Source organism: Leucopleurus acutus (genome assembly GCF_964270905.1).
Source record: "Leucopleurus acutus genome assembly, chromosome: 13".
Lineage (NCBI taxonomy): Eukaryota > Metazoa > Chordata > Mammalia > Artiodactyla > Delphinidae > Leucopleurus > Leucopleurus acutus.
The window spans coordinates 67,280,364-67,299,551 of record NC_139155.1 but is presented as its reverse complement, the minus strand read 5'-3'; the positions used below and the strand labels follow the sequence as shown (position 1 = coordinate 67,299,551).

The following is a 19,188-nucleotide window of genomic DNA, read 5'->3' as shown; positions in this document are numbered from 1 at the left end:
AGAGGACACGGGTTCGAGCCCTGGTCCGGGAAGATCCCACATGCCGTGGAGCAACTAAGCCCGTGTGCCACAACTACTGAGCCTGTGCTCTGGAGCCCAAGAGCCATAACTACTGATCCTGCATGCCACAACTACTGAAGCCTGCACACCTAGAGCCCGTGCTCCACAACGAGAAGCCACCGCAGTGAGGAGCCCGCGCACCACAACCAAGAGTAGCCCCCGCTCGCCGCAATTACAGAAAGCCCGCGCACAGCAACAAAGACCCAACGCAGCCAAAAATAAAAAATAAATAAAATTAAAAAAGCATCTGCCTTTCTTTTGCAAGGGTGTGGGGCAGAATCCAGGCTCATTCTGATTGTGGGCAGAATTCTGGTTCTTGCAGCTGTCGAACTGATGTCCATTTCCTTGCTGGTCGCTGTCGGGGCTACTCTGGGCTCTGAGAGGCCATCCAGCTTCTTGCCACATGGCCCCTCCATCTTCAAGTCAGCAACAGAGAATTTCTCAGGCATTGAATCCCCTCCATGGTTCAAATTTCTGAATTCCTCTCCTTCCACCAGCTGGAGAAAACTCTACTTTTAATGGGCTCACGTGGTTAGGTCAGGCCCACTTGGATGCTTTCCTATATTAAGGTCAACTGTGCCATAAAGCAACCTAATCATGGGAGTAAAATCCATCAGCGTCATAGTGCCAGGATCACATAAGGCGTGTCCATGAGGGCTGGGGGAATGTTGGGGGCCATTTTAGAATCTGCCTCCCATGGGCAGTAGACTCCAGGGCAACTTGTTTATCTTAAAACATCCACACAAATTTTACATCTTATGTTAAAATATATCCATGTTTAATATTAAATCTCCCGTACCCCAAATCTAAAAAAACGGATGCCCCTGTAAGATGTACCACATTTATCCTGTGGCTTCAAGTATCCTGGTCAGCAACCTGTAACCCCACGGAGAAGCACAGGACTAGATGGATTCTAAGGCCTCTGGTCCCAGCCAGGCCCCAGAAGGGAGCCCAGCTGGACAGGCCATGGGACCTGCAGCTGCCGGTACCCAAGGACCGAGGGTTAGCAGGCAATGGAAGGGCCGCTAGGTTTAACATCATAGCCTTCAAGATGTGTCATGGAACATGGTCAGGTTAGAGTGCCCCCAAGGCCAGATAGCTCCTCTCCCAACCCACCCCCAATAAATAAGCACAAAACCTGGCCACTGCAGCCTCAGGCCCCAGGGATGCCCTGACAGGCAGGTCAGAGAGCTCCCAGAGCCCTGGGAACAGCAGCACTGCCCACACCTTCTTCCCCAGGTCCCTGGCCAGAGTCCTGGGAGCTGTCTGAGTGGAAGGCAGGCACACCCCAGGATGGCAGAGAAAGGCCCCAAAGCAGCCTCTCTTCCTGCTGGGTCTGGGCCCTGCATCCTCAGCCTGGGGGCTGTGGTCCCTCCATCCCAGTGTGGATGTGGTGGGCACCTTGCCCCTCAGCAGGGGAGGCCCCTATCCCTCCTTCCACCCACAGGGTTTTCTGTCCTGTTCCCCCTGCCGTCTTGTTTCAGGCACCCAGGGCCCAGGGCCAGGATGCAGATGGAGGGATGCAGAGATCCCACATGCAGAGATCCAGCTGGGGCAGCTAATCATCTGAGTAGCGGTTCCCTGCAGGAGAGGAGAAAAAATATCAGGGAGGGAGGTGTCAGGTGGGAACCAGGTGGAGATGGTCAAGGGCCCCCACCCTTGGTGCTCACCCAGGACGTTGAATTTGCACAGCGGGCAGGTCTGCTGGATCATCAGCCAAGGGTCCACACAGTCTCGGTGAAACTCATGCTTACAGGGCAGCACCCGGAGCCACTGCAGGGTCGGGGAGATGGCTCAGGCCACAGGCATAGGCCTCCAGTGGGGGTAGCAGGCCCCACGCCCACACCTGAGCTGGGGAACTGAAACCCCTGTGACCTGCCCCACCCCCATGCTGCTTTCCATAGCTCTGGTGGGGCTGGGTGAAGGCCTGGTTGGGGTACTTCTCAGGTCTCTTGGGAGCAGGGTAGGGGGCATCACGTGTCAGCCAAAGGCTGGCCTCTGCCCAGGGCACTAACTTGCTTGTTGCAGAAATAGTCCAGACACACGGCGCAGGTCTCAGCACCAGGCTCCGGAGGGTCCAGTGCCGCCCGGCCCAGCCGGCAACGCCGGGTCTTGAGGGACGCCAGCCTCTGCACCACCTGGCGCTTGAGCAGGTCCACCTGTGGGGTAAGGGCACACAGTTCCCGAGGGCTGGGGACACCAGGGCTCCCGAGGGCCCCCGAGGGCTGGCTCCCACCTGGCCTCGGGGCTCCCGCTGGCTCTGCCGGGATGCCTGCCGCTGAGCTTGGACCACGAGGCCTGTGCATAGGAGCATGGCCACCAGCAGGATGGTGTTCCATAGCTGTTGCAGGGGCTTCTGGGGAGAAGAGCAGGGTGTCAGGGGCACTGGAGCCACCCCACCCTCTTTACCCAGTAAATCCACCCCAAGGACCAGGCAGATGAGGTCCATGGGCACCATGACCCCGGAGGCACCAGGCTTCCTCTTCTGAAGCTGCTGTCCCCCGCCCCTGCCCCGTGCTCTCTCAGGGGCTGCCCCAGATTCACCCTACATCAGTGCTCAGCCCAGGCCAATCCTGGGCAACAAACCTGGTGTTTGTGCACTCACAGAAGCATCTACTTACTGGCAGCCTCGCAGACTCCCCAGCCCAGGACCCCCATCCCTACCCAGCACTCCTCCTGGTCTGCTTTCCTGGCTGCCATCACCCACCCACCCACGCCCATCCAGGCTGAGCATTCACAGCCTGAGAGGGCGCTAGTCCCTAGGCCCTGTCTCCTCACTCCCTAGAGGCCCCGCACACCCCTCCTCTCCTCCCCACTCTGCTGCTCTTCAGGTGCCCTGCTCAGGCCTCACCCGCCCAGGTCCCACCCACAGTCACAGGGATCTCACCTGCAAACCCAATTACACAGCACCCCTACTTGACCCTTCCCTCTGATGCTCCCCTCCCACCTCCTCCGCATTCCCCATCCTCAGGAGGAAACCCAAACTCTTCTACCAGGGGGCCCTCAAGGCCCTTGATCTCCACCCCTCCCCCCCCATCCCATGCTCCCTGCCCCTCCCACGTCTGTGCCTTTCCACACTGTTCCAGGTCTTGGGAACTAATGCTCTTCTTCCACGCTCCCTCCCTTGGCTTATGGCTTTGGACACCTCTTGCTCTGGAAGCTCTCCCTGACCAACCCTGCCAGGCAAATGTTCCCCCCTCATCTCCCCTGCCACCCTCCTCATACCCACTCTCCCCTCAGCGGTCCTCCAGCTCCCGCTGGTGGGAGGGAACCACGTCTGAGGTACCTCACTTCGCCTTTGAGAGGCCCCCAGGGGGACACACTGACCTAGACTGAACTGCCACCAAATCCAGTGCGGCAGACAGGCTGTGACCACTCAAGAGCTGGCTCAGGAGGTGACACAGCGGAGGAAACAAGACCCAGCCGCTAACCCACCAGCACACGGGCCTGCAGACGTGTCACAACTAATAAATGCATTCGTTTAAAAGTTTTCTGCCTTGGGCTTCCCTGGAGGCGCAGTGGTTGAGAGTCCGCCTGTCGATGCAGGGGACATGGGTTCGTGCCCCGGTCCGGGAAGATCCCACGTGCCGCAGAGCGGCTGGGCCCGTGAGCCATGGCCGCTGAGCCTGTGCTCCGCAACGGGAGAGGCCACAACAGTGAGAGGCCCGCGTACAGAAAAAAAAAAAAAAAATAAAACAAAAAAAACAAAAAAACTTTTCTGCCACCATGTTCTTCCCCAGCCAATGCTGAAGTTCAACTGCCAACACGTGGTGGGAGAGGGGCTGAGAAATGATTTCATGGGCAAGGTTGGGTGCTGTTAGGGTCATAAGATGTTGCTTTGGTTCAGGGTGGAAGCACTCGGGGGGCCACTGCCAAGAGGGGTCTGTGAGCCCCAGCTTCACACTCTGTCCCACCCTCGCCCCCTGGCTTGTGTCCGCGTCCCCTTTCGTCCATGGAGGGATGGTGACACCTGCTCAGGAAGCTCTCCCGAAGCCCCTAGGCTGAGCTCAGGCGCCTTCACCATGCCTGGAGGGCCATGCCCCTCACCAGCTCAGTAATCACCCCAACAGGTGACAGTGTCTCTGGCCTAGTTCCTCCCCTGATAGGGCCGCATGAGCCCAGGGCTGGAGCTGCCCTGTCCTCATACCCCCTGCCATGCTGAGCCAGGCTGACACGTGGCAGGACTCGCACGACCTTTACACTGTAAGCTCTCTGGGGCAGAACCTGGAGCTCTGTGCTTTGGAGCGGCCAGTGAGTTCTGGGTGGGCCGAGGGTGTGGCTGGCCTGGAGCTCTACTGGAGGCCAGAGACCCCATCTCCCCAGGCTTGGTGCATCATGGGGACTCCCAGGTGAGGAGGGAGGGCAGAGTTGGGCCTTGTCCATCAGAGCAGTAGGACATGGTCATCAGACTTTTCTGATACATGGTGACTACAGCTCTGGATGCCCAGAGGCTGGAGGAGTGGTGACTGGGCCCTGGGGCTGAGAGCTGGCCCTGGCTGTCCTTCAGACACCTCAGCTACCGTGGGCTCCCAACACCTGTACTGGCCCACCCCGGCCAGCAGCAAGGCCAAGGCTGTTCAGCATTGCCCTCACAACCAGCCAGCCTGACCTGACCTACAGTACATGCCCACCTCCTGGCCTCTTGGGCACGCTCCCAGCCTGATCCTCTCTGAGCTCCAGGCTTTCTGCCCGCACCTCCTCCCAGTCTCTCATCTGACAGCCCCTCACCAAATGCCTGCCCCTCCCAGAAGTCCATGTGGGCTGCCCTCCAGGGGGAGAGAGGGCGGGCTCTCTCCTCTTCCAGAAAGCCCTTCCTTCCACTCCCGCAGCCTCACTCCCCGCTCCCTCTGCAGAACTGCGGTTCACGCTGCTCAAGCGAAATTGTGCTCTGGGCTGCCTCCGTGTAAGTTCCTCTTCTCTGCCCATCTTTGAGGCCTTGAACGGCAGAGCCCGGGTCTTCCAAGGCCTTTTGTTCCCTCCACAGCCCTTCTCACGGACCCCCAAGTGTCCTAGAATATCAGAACAGTCACCTTTGGTGACTGCTGACTTATTCGAGCACTCATAACAATAAAGGTACTGTAGCAGAGCAGCTACCCATCTGCTCAGTGCCCGCCGTGAGATTTACATACACGATCTCAACAATCTTGTGGCCCTGTGCTATACCTGTTCACAAATGAGGAACGTGAGACCAGAGGTTAAACACACAGCCTAACATTGCTCAGCTAAGGTTTCAGAGCCTCATTCCAAGTCTGCCTGACTTGAAGCTGCCTTGCACGGCTCCCCATCCACCAAGGCATGCTGGAGGCTGCGCATCAGGAGAGCGAGGAAAACCTGCTCTGCAGAGTGGGGATTTTAGAAATGCTTGCAGACACAATACCTTTGACCCTCTCTATGCCAAGCACTGGGAAAGCCAGAGACAAATAAGACACAGCCTGGCCTTCGGGAGACAAAGTCACAGTCCCCAACAGTTACACAGGATGGGCTGTCCTAAGAGGCCTATGAGGGGGCTTCCCTGGTGGCGCAGTGGTTGAGAATCCACCTGCCAATGCAGGGGACACGGGTTCAATCCTGGTCTGGGAAGATCACACATGCCACAGAGCAGCTAAGCCCATGTGCCACAACTATCGAGCCTGTGCTCTAGAGCCTGTGAGCCACAACTACTGAGCCCACGCACCACAACTACTGACCCACATGCCTAGAGCCCGTGCTCCACAACAACAGAAGCCACAACAATGAGAAGCCCACGCACCACAACAAAGAGTAGCCCCAGCTCACCGCAACTAGAGAAAGCCCACACACAGCAACGAAGACCCAATGCAGCCAGAAATAAATAAATTAAATAAATTTCTTTTAAAAATTAAAAAAGAATTTAAAAAAATAAAAATAAAAGCAGTAGGGGGGCTGGGAGCCCAATGTGAGGGAGGCTTTCCGAAGAAGGCAGGAGGATGAGTTGTGAGGGCTCTGGCTGGACTGGGACATACAGAGCTGGAGAAAGAGAATGTCCAAGCCTACAGACAAGCCCCGGTGGCAGGAGACCGGGGCGTGAGTGGAGACCGGTAAATGGCACAGAGTGGCTGCAGTGTAGGGAGAAGACTGGGAAAAAAACAGGGTGAGTGATCAGGAGAGCTGTGAAAGCCAGGTAAGGAGTTTGAATTTCATTCTGCAGGTGATAGGGAGTCAAAGAAGGCTTCTGAGAGGGACAGGGACGTGACAACAGCAGCAGCTAAAGCTGACTGTGCATGACCCCGGGTCAGGCACCACACGGAGCACCCACCCAGCCCCTGAACCCTCACAGCAGCCCTGGGAGGTGCAAGGGGTGGTCCTCCCCACCAGGGCAGCAAGACGCCACAGGACTGGAGATAAGTCATGTGTGTGGTCCCCCCACCCCCACCTCCTCTCTCCAGGCACTCACCTGCTCCTGGGCCCGACTGCCTCCCAGGCACACCAAGTCCTGCCATCCTCCGTAGCTGTCCTTGGAGAGGCCACAGGTGGTCCACAGGGTCAGCTTCCACTCGATGTTGGCCGACAGGGACTCTCCGCTGGTGATCTCAGCTGTGGCCTGGGTCCTCCTGAGAGGGGAGGCCAAAGGGGCCAGACAGAAGGGCTCTTGGGAGGAGAGGCCCGGACCCACTCACCCCAGCCTTGTGGGAAAAGGATACCCCTGAGTATCACCCCACAGCCCTTCTGCTTTGGCCCCCACGCCTTTCCCAGCCAGTGGTTTTTCTAGTTCTCATAACAGCCGGCCAAGGAGGCTCTCAAGCACAGGGGAGAGTCAATCAGGAATCTGGCTTCCTCCTTGCTGGAGCCAATCACCTCCACCTATAGAGCCCATAGAATCATCTCCTTCTAGTCCTCTCACCCGTTTTTCAGACTAGGAGGCTACAGTCTCAGACTAACAGGAAAGGCCCTGGTCCCAGAACCCCTGAGCCCACGACAAAGCCAAGGACCCTAGCACCCAAGCCCAGTCCTTTGAGCCCAAACCCCAACTCACTGCAGCAGTGCCTCCAACAGCTTGGTGACGTTGGAAGAATAATGGAGGACAATCACTGGCCTGAGCAGAAGTTGGGATATGTCCAGCTGTAGGGGGACAGGGAGGTCAGCCAGGCCGGGTCACCCATTCCCCAGCCTATGTGCCCCAAAAGCCTGATCCGGTTTACCTCTCGGACCACGTTGTGGTTCAAGATGAGGAGAAGCAAGGCAGAGGCTCCCAGGAAGAGCGCCCTCCGCATCTGCAGGACAGAGGCAGAGGCTAGCACACACCCTGCCCACACACCTGTCTCACCACCTGTGGTCATAGTTGTTCTCAGCTCCTGGCTCTGCGGTTAGCATTTCCTCTGGACAGATCAGCTATAAGCTCCCTGAGATCAAGGGCAAAAACCCTTATTCCTCTCACCTTCCCCCCAGATGCTCTGTGGGACCCAAATAATACTGTGCTTTCCCTGGTCCAAGCAGGGCAGGCTTGCCCACCGACCCCCAGCAGGAACTCCCCACTGTATACTCTCAGAGTCTGGTTGAGCTTCCTGACTCTCTCTAGCCTCCTCCCACCTCTCGCTGCCAACCACACTGACTCCAGTCTACCCCTGGGGTCCCTTGCCTCAGCCAGGCCCAGGGCTTCTCTGGAAGCTCCTTAGGGGCCCACCTGGTAGTCTGGCTCTAGCAGTTGCCTTGAAAACCCTTCCTCCAGCCCCCTTTCCACATACACCCCCTGCACCTGCTGAACCAGAGCCTTAGGATAGGCCTGTGGGCCGCTGTCCTGACTCTCCTGGTGAACCTGGGCCTCCTGCTCCTTGCCCACGTATGCCACTGCAATCCAGCCTTCTACGGGCACCTCCTGCTCAGCATCCACGATGTCCATCTGTGGGGCAAGGGGCCATGGTAGAAGGAGGAGGGGGAGGAAGGGGGATCGGTCACACAAGCGATGCAAGGCCAGGATTTGGGAATGAGTCTGGAGGGGAAGGCATCTGATCTCAGGTTCTGGAAGCCGGAATGCTGGGGACCTGGGCAGCCTGGGGTAGGGGCGCTGGGCTGACAGGGCTTGGTCCAGGATGAAGGCTGGATCTGGGTGCAGGGTCTACGGCGGGGCGGGGGCCATATGGCTCAGCGGCGCTCACCAGCAGCAGACGGCCACCCAGAGGGAGCGCCGGGTCGGCCTCGGGGCCAATCCTGACGCCCTCCAGCAACAGAGCGTCCTCCCGCGGCAGCCTCACGTCCACTCGCACGGCGCGGGCTGCCCCCCGCCCCGCCCTAGCAGTGGGCTCGCTGCCGTCCGCCGCGGCCCCGGGCCCCGCCAGGCCCAGCCAGAATGGCAGCAGGGGCAACAGCAGCAGCAGTGGCGACGGCGGCGGCGGAGGAGGCGGCGGCGGCGACCTCGGCGTGGTGCGAGCGGCGGGGCCCATGGCCGGACACAGGGGCGCCGGGGGTCCTGGGAGCGTGGGGAAGCGGAGGGAGCCAGGCCGCAGCCGGACGGGGCGGGACGCCGGGAGGGGCGGGGGCGGGGGCGTGGCCGGACGGGGAGGAGCGCCGGGAGGCGGGGTGGGCTCGCGGCGGCTCCCGCGCCCAGACCCGGCCGCGCGCGCTCCCTGGTGGCCGTGGAGAACACAGGCGCCGGCGGTCAGCGGGGCTGCAGCCGGGCGGAGCCCAGGTCAACTAGCAGAGGCGGGAAGTCAGAGGAGGCGCTCCCAGCTTTCGGTTGTCAGACGGCGGAGACCAGAGGAAGGGAGACCGACGGAGATAGCTGGAAGATAGTTGGCGACCTGGGGAGCCGGAGGCACGATCGGGGCCCCAGAAGGGCAGCAACGAGGAACTTCTGGGGGTCTGGACGCTAGCCCTTGCTCTGGAGCCACCTGATGGTCACACGGTTGGCCTGGTTCTCCATTTCTCCACCAGACTGAACTCCAGAGACTGGCCTGACAGGTGTTCCGGGGGTGGGGAGGGGCGAGATTGAGGCAAGGGTCCTGGAGGGGCAGAGAGAGGGGCCAGGGACCCCCAGCTAACACAGTTCCACAGTGGGGCCCAGAGGCTGGGTCTTCAGGCCTTGAAACAGGCACGATAGAAGACCAGCACTGCCTCACCCCCAACAAGTCATGTCTGATGCCCACCGGAATGTGAAAGTTCCATGGACGGTCCTAAAATTCATCCTTCTCTCCCAGGGGCTGCTGCTGCTGGGAGCTGGCTCAGTCTGAAAATTTTTTTAAAAATTGTATCGTGATAAAAGGGCAAAGGCCTGAGGAGCCATGACACTCTTTCCCCCAATATTTTATTATGAAAAATTTCAAGCATGCATAAAAATGGAAAGAATTTTACAGGGAACACTTGTATAACCACCAACGTTGAACTATCAAGATGCTCCTGAAGAATAAGATGGAGAGAATAAGACAGTCTGATACCAGCCTGAAGTCAGACAAATAGGGCATCAAACGCAGAAGCCAGAAACTGACCCGCACACAAAAGCATGGCTGTGTACGAAGAAGCGTTGCATTTGAGGACAGGGGAGGATGTGTATGATGTGCAGTAGGATGGACTGTTTGATAAATTGTGCTAAGGGAATGGGTTACCATAAGGAAAATAAATGGTATTAGACTCCTACTGCACATCATACACAATCAATTCCATGTGGATTAAAGACCTAAATATGAAAAGTAATACCCTAAACATTTTTAGAAAAAAAACATAGGAGAATATCTTGGTTACTTCAAGGTCAAGAGAGATTTTTTTTTTCTTACAACTTTATGGAGATATAATTGACATACAGCACTGTATAAGTTTAAAGGGCTACAGCATCATGATTTGACTTACGTACATTATGAAATTATCATAAGTTTAGTGAACATCCATCGTCTCAGATAGATACAAAATTAAAGAAATGGAGGACTTCCCTGGTGGCATAGTGGTTAAGAATCTGCCGAGACTGCTAGGGAGGGTGTCCCTCCCCAATTACATCCCACACTGGTGAACTGAACTTTGTGTTTCTCATTTGCCTGATATTTTTAGAGTTTTGTTACAAGTGAATGCATTCATTAAAAATACAGACAGTCCTCCGGTTTCTTTTGCTATTGAGGTGAGTTTCACACAACATAAAATGAATCATTTTAAAGTCAGAAAATCAGTGGTATTGAGTACATTCACAACATTGGGCAACCATACCTCTATCCAGTTCCAAAACATTTTCGTCACCCCAGAAGGAAACCCCGTACCTGTGAAGCAGTCATTTGTTATTTCCCCTTCTCCTCAGCCACCGATCTGCTTTCCATCTCTATGGATTTACCTATTCTGGACACATCATACAATAATACATGGCCTTTTGTGTATGGCTACTTTCACTTAGCATAATGTTTTCAAGATTCATCCATGTTGTCATGGATGTCGGCACCTCATTCCTATTTATGACTAAATAATATTCCAGCTTATGGACATATCAAAATTTGTTTACCCATTTATCCACTGATGGACATTTTGGTTGCAAAACTGTGGGTAATGAGTCAAATCCATTTCACCTGCCTTCACTAATCAAGGTCATTTTAAGATGCATGTTCTCCAAGCAGCAGTGGCCTAAACAATAAGATTTGCCCGAGTTGTTTTCCAGAAACTTAGAGTCAGCTGTGCCTAGTTCGAGGCGAGCTGGTTAAGACTGGATAGGACCACTGACCCTCCAACTGGGCATGCTCGAGTGCCTGCTTGGTGACCTTTTGATGTCAGAGGGCCAAAATTCCACCCTCAGATTGTGCTGTGAATGTGCAGAGACGTGTAGTTCAGTTACGCCTGTGCAGAATGAAGATTTCCGCCCCTTTTTCCAATCGCCTTTCCCTACACTCCCCACACTCCCCATGCCTCAGACCGCCCTGCTTGCTTTATCTTCATCCCATAAATACCCCGGAGCCCCTTGCCTTCAGGGAGGCAGACTCCTATCTCCTCACTTGGCTGTCTTATGAATAAACCCTTTCTTTGCTGCAAACCTCAGTGTCCCAGCGTTTAGGCTGGTGCAACGGGCAAAACAAACCTGGTTCAGTAACAGTTGTTTTCATATTTTGGCTATTGTGAATAATGCTGCTATGAATGCTGGTGTACAAACACTTGTTTGAGTCCCTGCCTTCAATCCTTTTGGATATACCCAGAAGTGGATCAGATGGTAATTCTTTTTGTTTTGGCTGCGCTGCGCAGCACGCGGGAATCTTAGTTTCCCAACCTGGGATGGAACCCATGCCCGGCGTCTTGACCACTGGACTGCCAGGGAAGTCTCTCCCAGATATTTTTATTCTTTTGAATACTATTGTAAATAGAATTGTTGTCTTAATTTCCTTTTAGGATTATTCATTGCTGGTGTATGGAAACACAACTGATTTTTGTATGTTGACCTAAAGTCGATTTTTTTGAACTTAAATAGCATGTATTATTTGGAGACTTGCTTTTTGAGCTAAGCATTCTGTTAGAATTATCCATGGTGATACACATACCTAGTCCATTCATTTTTCTCTATTGCATTGTATGCTACACATGAAGATATCACGATTTATCTCTTTAGTGATTGTGAGTCGGGCTGTTTTCAGTCTTTTACTATTCAAATAGGGATGTTCTGCACATGCCCAGGGAATGGTTCTCAGCCAGCAGAGTCTCCTGGTGTGCAAGCTTTTTAGCATTTCCAACAACAAAGGCCCCACCTCCAGAGATAACAATTCAGTTGATTTGGAGTAGAGGTTGGGCATCAGTAGTTTTTAGAAGATCCTTAAATGATTCTAATGTTCAGTCTGTGTTGAGAACCACTATTCTAGAGTGCACAGTATACCCAGGAGTGGAATTCCTGAGAGTGTGCATCTTCAGTTTTATTTGATGTACAATTATTACCAGCGTGGCTGTCCTGTACCAGCACAACCAGGCTGTACGCCCATCAGCAGTGTACAGGTCCACATTCCTACCAGCACTTGGCATTGTCAGACTTCAAATTTTTGCCAGTTGATCTCTCATAAGACCTTAATTTGTATCTCTCTGATTAATGATTAGGTTGAGCATCTTTTCATATTTATTGACCATTCTTGTTTCCTCTTTTGGCAAATGCCTATTTGTATCTTGTGCCCATATCTATGTATTTGTATATTCTGCATATGAATCATTTGGTTGCAAATACCTTTTCTCATTTGGTGGCTTTCCCTGTTGCTTTATTACAATGTTTGGGTTAACAGAGTTTTTCATTTTTTATTGTGGATGAATTTTTTTCAATATTTTCCTTTATAATCTGCTTTTATGTAGTAAGAAATCTCTCCTGGGGGAGACGGAATTGGATAAAGGCAGTCAAAAGGTACTACAAACTTCCAGTTATAGGGCTTCCTTGGTGGTGCAGTGGTTGGGAGTCCGCCTGCCGATGCAGGGGACATGGGTTCGTGCCCCGGTCCGGGAGGATCCCGCGTCCCACATGCCGCGGAGTGGCTGGGCCTGTGAGCCATGGCTGCTGAGCCTGCGCGTCCAGAGCCTGTGCTCCGCAGTGGGAGAGGCCACAGAAGTGAGAGGCCCGCGTACCGCAAAAAAATAAACAAAAAAAACCCTTCCAGTTATAAGATAAATAAGTACTAGGGATATAATGTACAACATGATAAGTAGAATTAACACTGTTGAATATTATATATGAAAGTTGTTCAGAGTAAATCCTAAGAGTTATCATCACAATTTTTTTCCATTTCTTTTTTTTTTAAATTTATTATTATTTTTTATTTTTATTTTTGGCTGCGTTGGGTCTTTGTTGCCACATGCGGGCTTTCCCTGTGCGCTGCAACTACTGACCCTGCACTCTAGAGCGTGCGAGCCACAACTACTGAAGCCCACGTGCCTAGAGCCCGTGCTCCTCAACAAGAGAAGCCACCTAAATGAGAAGCCCGTGCACCACAACGAAGAGTAGTCCCTGCTCACTGCAACTAGAGAAAGCCTGCATGCAGCAACAAAGACCCAATGCAGCCAAAAATAGATAAATAAATTTATTAAAAATTAATAAATTAAAAAATAAAGACAAGAGACCACAGGGAAGGAAGGGATCCCAGAAGGGATCCCAGCTGGGGGAGGAGGTGGGTCACGGGGCCTGGTGCTGACCCTCAGGCCACTCTACTCTCAGGGATGGATGGACAGGATGCTCAGCCCTGCAGACCCCTCCAGAGGAGCCAAACCCCCAAATCCTGGCTTGCTTCACTTCTGGGGCAGGGTAGGGAGCTGGTAGGGACAGAGCCATCAGTTTCTCAGCCTGTGCCTCCAGGCAAGCCGCTTCCCTTTTCTTGGCCTGTGTCCGCAACTGGGAGTTGGACTAAAAGTTTGGGGGGTGGGTATTTTCACCAGGCATGCTGTGATCCCAAGTGGCTTGTGTCTTGGAATACAAGGTTTCCTGGCTCTGGGCTGGGCTGTGAACTGTGTGGAGGAGGCCCCCTATCCCCCATCTTTCCTCATCCCCCCTAAAGTTGCAAGGGGACAGAGAAAGAAATGAAGCCGTTAATGAAAGTGTGAGACATGGGGTGCCTTACCCCAAGCACTAATGGGGCAGGGGCAGGGAAATGGTTTAGACTTGGTACCAGGAACGTGATACGTGGTGAGGCTGGCACGAGCCCAGGGCTGCTCTTCCTCTGCTGTGAAACTAATTCTTCATTGTGATTCCAGGCTGTGCATAAAATGGTCAAGCATCCCATTAGTCCACGGTTGGTGGTGCTGGCAGAAGGATGAAGGGCAGGGAAGGCAAATCCATGTTCAGAATACAGGTCTGCTCCAGTGAGCACGAACCTCGGCCCCTGTGATGGAGGAGCGCCAATGTGATTGAACTGCCACCAGGTGGCAGGCTAGTCCCCAGGGAATGGGGCCACACTGGGGCCCAATGTTGGTCTCTGCTGTTTTTACAAAGGGGCCTTGAGGAAGGCAATGCCTTGCTCACAGGAATGTACCACCCATGGGAGTGTGAACTAAAAAGGCTGCCTGCCATATCAGTAAACAAAGGATGTCGCAGCCATCAAGCTACCACGTTATAGCCACTCCACCAGTGAGCCCTGAGGGAACTCAGGATGAGAAAACAAAGGATGCTGGCCCCATGTAGCTGAGGTGCATATCAAAGAAATGATTTCAGTGAGCCCAGACTCTTCCCGTACACAGAAAAGTGCCACATTCCTTAACTTAAGATATCTGATTTTCTTATCTTAACAGGAATCTTTTGATGTTCTGACTACCTGGTCTTTGTTGCAAAAACTCCTACGTATCCTTGCTTCCCCACCTTCCTCTTCGGAACAGTTTCTCAGAATTATCTGAGATGATGTGTCCCGGGTTTAAGTCCTCAGATTTGGCCACCGAATAAAACATAATTTGTAGATTGTGCTTTTTTTTTTCAGTTGACAGGGGCTTCAAGCCCAGTTGTAGCAACAGAGGGCTAGGCTGGTGGGAGGACTGTATTTTCAGAACTCAGAAGTCCCTGAGATCTCTTCACCTTATAGGCACAAGCCCCAGAACACATAAGAAATCATCTTAGAAAAATCTTAGACTGTCTCTTGATTGCCTGGTTTCATCATCACCTCCCTCTACTCACCCAGACGCCCAGCGAGGGGTGCTGACCCACCTGAGATCATACAGGGCAGGTGCAGATAAGGAATGTAAATGTGGTGTGGCAAGAGGAGGAGCTTCAGAGTAGAAGGTGTGTCAGGGTGGTCAGGATCCAGTCCTAAGGGGACAGAGTGAGTGTTGGGTCATGCCCACAAATGGATGTTGACCACCTGTGGGGTTCTAGGCACTGGGCATGTAGCCATGACTATGACCAGCAATGGCTCCTGCCCTTGAGAATAGATGGTCAACCATAACCATGTATTTCAGACCATGGTAAGTGCCACCTGAAGGAGATAAAAATAGCATTAGAGAGTGACCAGGGCTGGGGGCTGCTTCAGCTTCAGTGCCAGGGAAAGAAGGACTGTCCAAGAGCAGTGTAGTGAGGATTAAGACCTGAATGGCAAAAATATCTGGGGGAAGAAGCAGGAAGTTCAAGTAAAACAGCTGATACATTTACTATGTTCCAGGTACTGTTCAAGCTAATTGCTTGAACTAGCTCATTTAATCCCATCACCACCACATGAGGTAGTAAGATTGTCATTGCCATCTGATGGAAGGGAAATTGAGGCACGGAGGTCAAGTAACCCCAGTAAGTGATGGACCCTGGACCTGAATGCAGGTGGTCTGGCTGCAGAGTCGGTGGGCTCACCCTGAGCTGTCAAAGGCACCGGCCGGGAATGAAAAGTCTGGCTGTAGAATCTGGATTCTGTCTTGGGTGTGGGTAGAAATGACAACCCACTCCTCCCAGGGGAAGTCTCCAGGCTTGTGCCAGTTAGTGGCAGAGCCAGGGCAGAGTCTCCAGCACCCCTCCTGCCCTCCCTCCCTTCTCCTCCTCACCCCTCCCCTCCAGGAGCCCTGAAATGCCTGCTCCCTGCCCCCAGCCTCTTGGTTCACAGCTAAGTGGGCCACCTCACTCTAAAGGGATTTGACTCCTGGAGAGAACTGGAGACTGGTGAGAAAGGGCTTAGGGATTAGACAATGATACCCGGGAAGGTAAAGGACTTAATTAGGGGGGTTCGGGTGTGGGAAGTGGGGCAGGGAGAGGATTTGTGTCTTTGCAAAGCCAGGGTAGACTGCGGAAGTGAGGAGGAAGTGGGCTCCTGGGGAGGAGCCAGGCAGGCTTGGTTTCTCATGTTCTGTTGTGCCTTCAGAAATAACACATAATAGATTATAGTACTGATAATCCCTCCCATTTGTGCACCCACCACTTTTCCAGCCATTATTTCGCTTGGAAATCTCACAGCAGCCCTGGGAGAGAGGCAAGGATTATTTTTCTCCCCAGGTGACAGGCACCCAGAGAAGGCAGGTAGGTGACTTTGCCACCGGAGGAGCTAGGGTTTGGCCGCAGGTCTCCTGGCTCCAGGTCCAGGTCTGCTGCCTCTGCTTTCACAACATCAGTGCAGGGGGAGAGGCAAGAGCAGGGGATCAAGAAGCTGCAGCAGAAGTCATCGGGAACTCAGGCTGCCACCTCCTAGACGGAAGTGCCTGAACACTTCTAGCCTCCTTATTTGGCGGTGGGGGGTGGAGGGTTAGTGGGGGAAGCAGGAGGGAGAAAAAACCGTGAGGTAATAGACAGGTTGCCATCCTGTATTCTGGGCAACTAGGCAGGGCTGCAGCTGGAACCCGAGGGGCCTGCAAAGAGGGCTCCTTATCCTGCCCCCTCCCCTAGATATAACCCTCTCCCCAAGAGAGATCCACGTGTGTCCCTTCAACCTACAAAGGCACTCTCATCCACAGTCTGAACTTACCCTGGTGGATATTCTATTCTTGTTCAACATCAAGGATGCCCAGTCACGAGAAGAAGAAAGACCACCCACCTTGCTCAAACATCTCAGACTAGGCCCTCCCCACCACTCAGAGGTCCTTCCTGACACCCGGCCCTCCTACAGCCACATCCCCCCACGCCCTGACTCATTATCTGGCCCCCACTGCCCCCTCACTTCTCCACAGCCTGATCTCAGTCTGGGCATGCCCCCCACCAATACTGTAATTTCCCCAGGCATAGTTTTTGACTCCATGATTAGCACAGCGCTCAGTTAAATAAGTGCCGAATGAATGAACAAATGTATGAATGAATGAATGAACATTTGAATAAATGAATGAATGGTCCCCAGGCCTCCTGCTTCCTCCAATCTGGCAGAACCCTGCTCAGCTATCAGGTCTCTGGGAAACCAAGGATGATCTCGTCCCCTCCCCTCTGCACCCGCTATGGTGGCACTGGCCACTCTGTACCGAATGGTCTTTGGCCTTGGCTGTCCCCCTGTGGACCAGGAACTCCTGGAGGGCAGGACACATCCTCTGAGGTGTCCTCATGCCTGGCCCCATGCCCGCTGCATAAGTGCTGGTGGAGCAAAGGCATGAAAGGTGCTCTAGCTTCAAGCTCCACTCAGGAGCCGAAGCCTGGGTTGCCTGGGTGGGGGGAAGGGGCAGGCACAGGAGTGGGTCCCTCACCACTGCTTCCTCATTCTGCTGCTGTCACCTCCACTGTCCAGGCCGTGTAGTCCTGGGTGGTGCAGATTTCTTTATTCCTTCCCCACTTTGCTGGAAAAAGACTTGAGGCAGCACGTGGGCAGGGCTGGGAGGAGGCTCAGAGTCAGGGCCTTTCTGCATGGCCACCCACAAGTACAAGGGCTTTCCAGAGAGTTCCAGCTACCCCAGCCTCCTGGAAGTAGAGTGTTCCACAAATATTTGTTGAAGGGTTTAAAGGACTGTTCTCTCTGACTCTCAAATCCCCGTGCCAATCTCTGCACCACCCCTTCCCCGTTGGCACCACAGAATCAGAAGGCAGGGCACCCAGGGGCCTCCAACCTCCTGGTCAATGCCCTTGTTTTAGAGAAGAGTCATCCAAGGCCCAGGTCAAGGGCAGATGGCCCCAAGGAGGCCCCCTGCTGAATAGTCACTGCAGCACATTCACTGAAGAACATGGTCTAGGGACTTCCCTGGTCGTCTGGTGGGTAAGACTCTGCAGTCCTAATGCAGGGGGCCCCGGTTCGATCCCTGGTCGGGGAACTAGATCCCACATGCATGCTGCAACAAAGGATCCTGCATGCCACAACGAAGATCCTGTGTTCCACAACTAGGACCTGGTGCAGAGAAAATAAACAAACAAATGAATAAATAGTTAAAAAAAAAAAAAAAAAGAATGTGGTCTAAAGCCCAGGCTCTGGACTCCCAGTCCAGCGCTCCTGCCTGTGTTCAGAGCCGCCTCCCAGAGGAATCTCAAGCCCTGGGCACTATCTCCCAAGACTAGAACTGTTACCCAATATGCCTCCTAAATCTCTGGGTTCCAGCAGTCTTCTTTCAGCTGTCCACATGCCATGCCCGGCAGGGTATACTCAGAACAGCACACCCATCACAGAGCTGGCAGGTGGCAGGGCCTGGACCTCGCCTCCGGCCTGCCTGATCTGTGAGGCTGGGCTCTTTCTCCTGGGTCAGGCCGTTGCCTGACAGTCACCACTACAACACAAAGCAGTCAGTGTCAAGGCCAAGACAGAGGGGCTACTGGTTGGCAGAGGTCATGCTGGGTTGGGTGGATCAGGGAGAAGTTCCTGGAAACATCCCTGGATCAGGCTTTGAAGGCCAGGGAGGATCTGGCAGGAGGAAACAGGAGAGGGAAGCAGCTCTGAAGAGGCAGGAGGGCAGAAGTGCATCTGAGGAGCAGCTTGGAGCTTCTGTGACTGAAATTAAAGTGTGCAGTGGGGAGAAGTGGCAGTCAAGACCACAAGGGATGCTGGGATGAGCTCGGGGTGGGCCTTGAATGCAAGTCAGTAAGGTTGGGCTGACTCCTGAAGGAACTAGGGAGCCATTGCAGATTCTTGAGTAGGGGAGCAACATACCTAACAGGAGGGAGAATTGCCAGACCAGGATTGGGGGGATAGAGAAAAGGTGGGAATGTGGAGGAGGGAGTTCTCTTAGTAACCAGCCTGGAGGAGTTTAATTATAGATAATAAATATATAATAAATAAATAAATATATAATCCAGATTTTGATTCTAGGATTTATTTGATCAGATTAGCCGCTCCATAGTGGGCTGGAGATAGGTAAGTTTCAGTGGCCAAAGGAGAAGCAGGCAGCCCCAGGGCCTGGGAAGGGCAGACTGGAGGAAGGGTACTTCATTTAGGCCTTTATAGTGGGTAAACCCAGATTTCTTGGGAGAGGGGGCTTGTTTGGGGCTGGGGACTGTTTCCTGTTGGGTGAATGTTTTCCTTGTGCTTTCCTGGGAAGCCTCTGCAGGCAGTTCCCAGGCTAGTCCAAACCCCAGCCCGTGGGCACCTGGGAGCATTTGGCCTAGAAGCCCGAGACTTGGGTTCAAGTCACGACTGCAGGCACTCTCACATGACTGCCTCCCTCCCTCAGATTCCTCAAGAAGTCACCTGACCTACCTACCTTAGGGGGTCACCATGGTCTTAAATGACAAGCTAGGTCTGAAAGTGTCTTGTAGACTGTAAAGTGCTGAACCAACCTAAGCAGTTGTTCTATTTTCCTTTGAGTAGGTCCTTCTCTGAAAAGAACATCTTGCCCCTGGAAGGGTCTAAAAGAAAGATCTCAGCCAGGCATGCAAGGAAGTTGGCTGTGCCC

At 53.6% G+C, this 19,188-nt stretch overlaps 1 protein-coding gene across 1 annotated transcript; it reads right to left on the bottom strand.

Moving 5' to 3' along the window:
- Positions 1-855: 855 nt before the first annotated feature.
- On the bottom strand, positions 856-8,456 carry RNF215 (ring finger protein 215; the record flags this gene model as incomplete). Its single annotated transcript, XM_082852475.1, has 9 exons — positions 856-1,641; positions 1,731-1,833; positions 2,076-2,219; positions 2,297-2,416; positions 6,473-6,629; positions 7,052-7,137; positions 7,218-7,289; positions 7,772-7,915; positions 8,172-8,456. 9 exons carry the CDS (start codon positions 8,454-8,456, stop codon positions 1,619-1,621), a joined length of 1,134 nt encoding a protein of 377 aa, XP_082708601.1. The 3' UTR covers positions 856-1,618.
- Between the last annotated feature and the right edge of the window lie 10,732 nt (positions 8,457-19,188).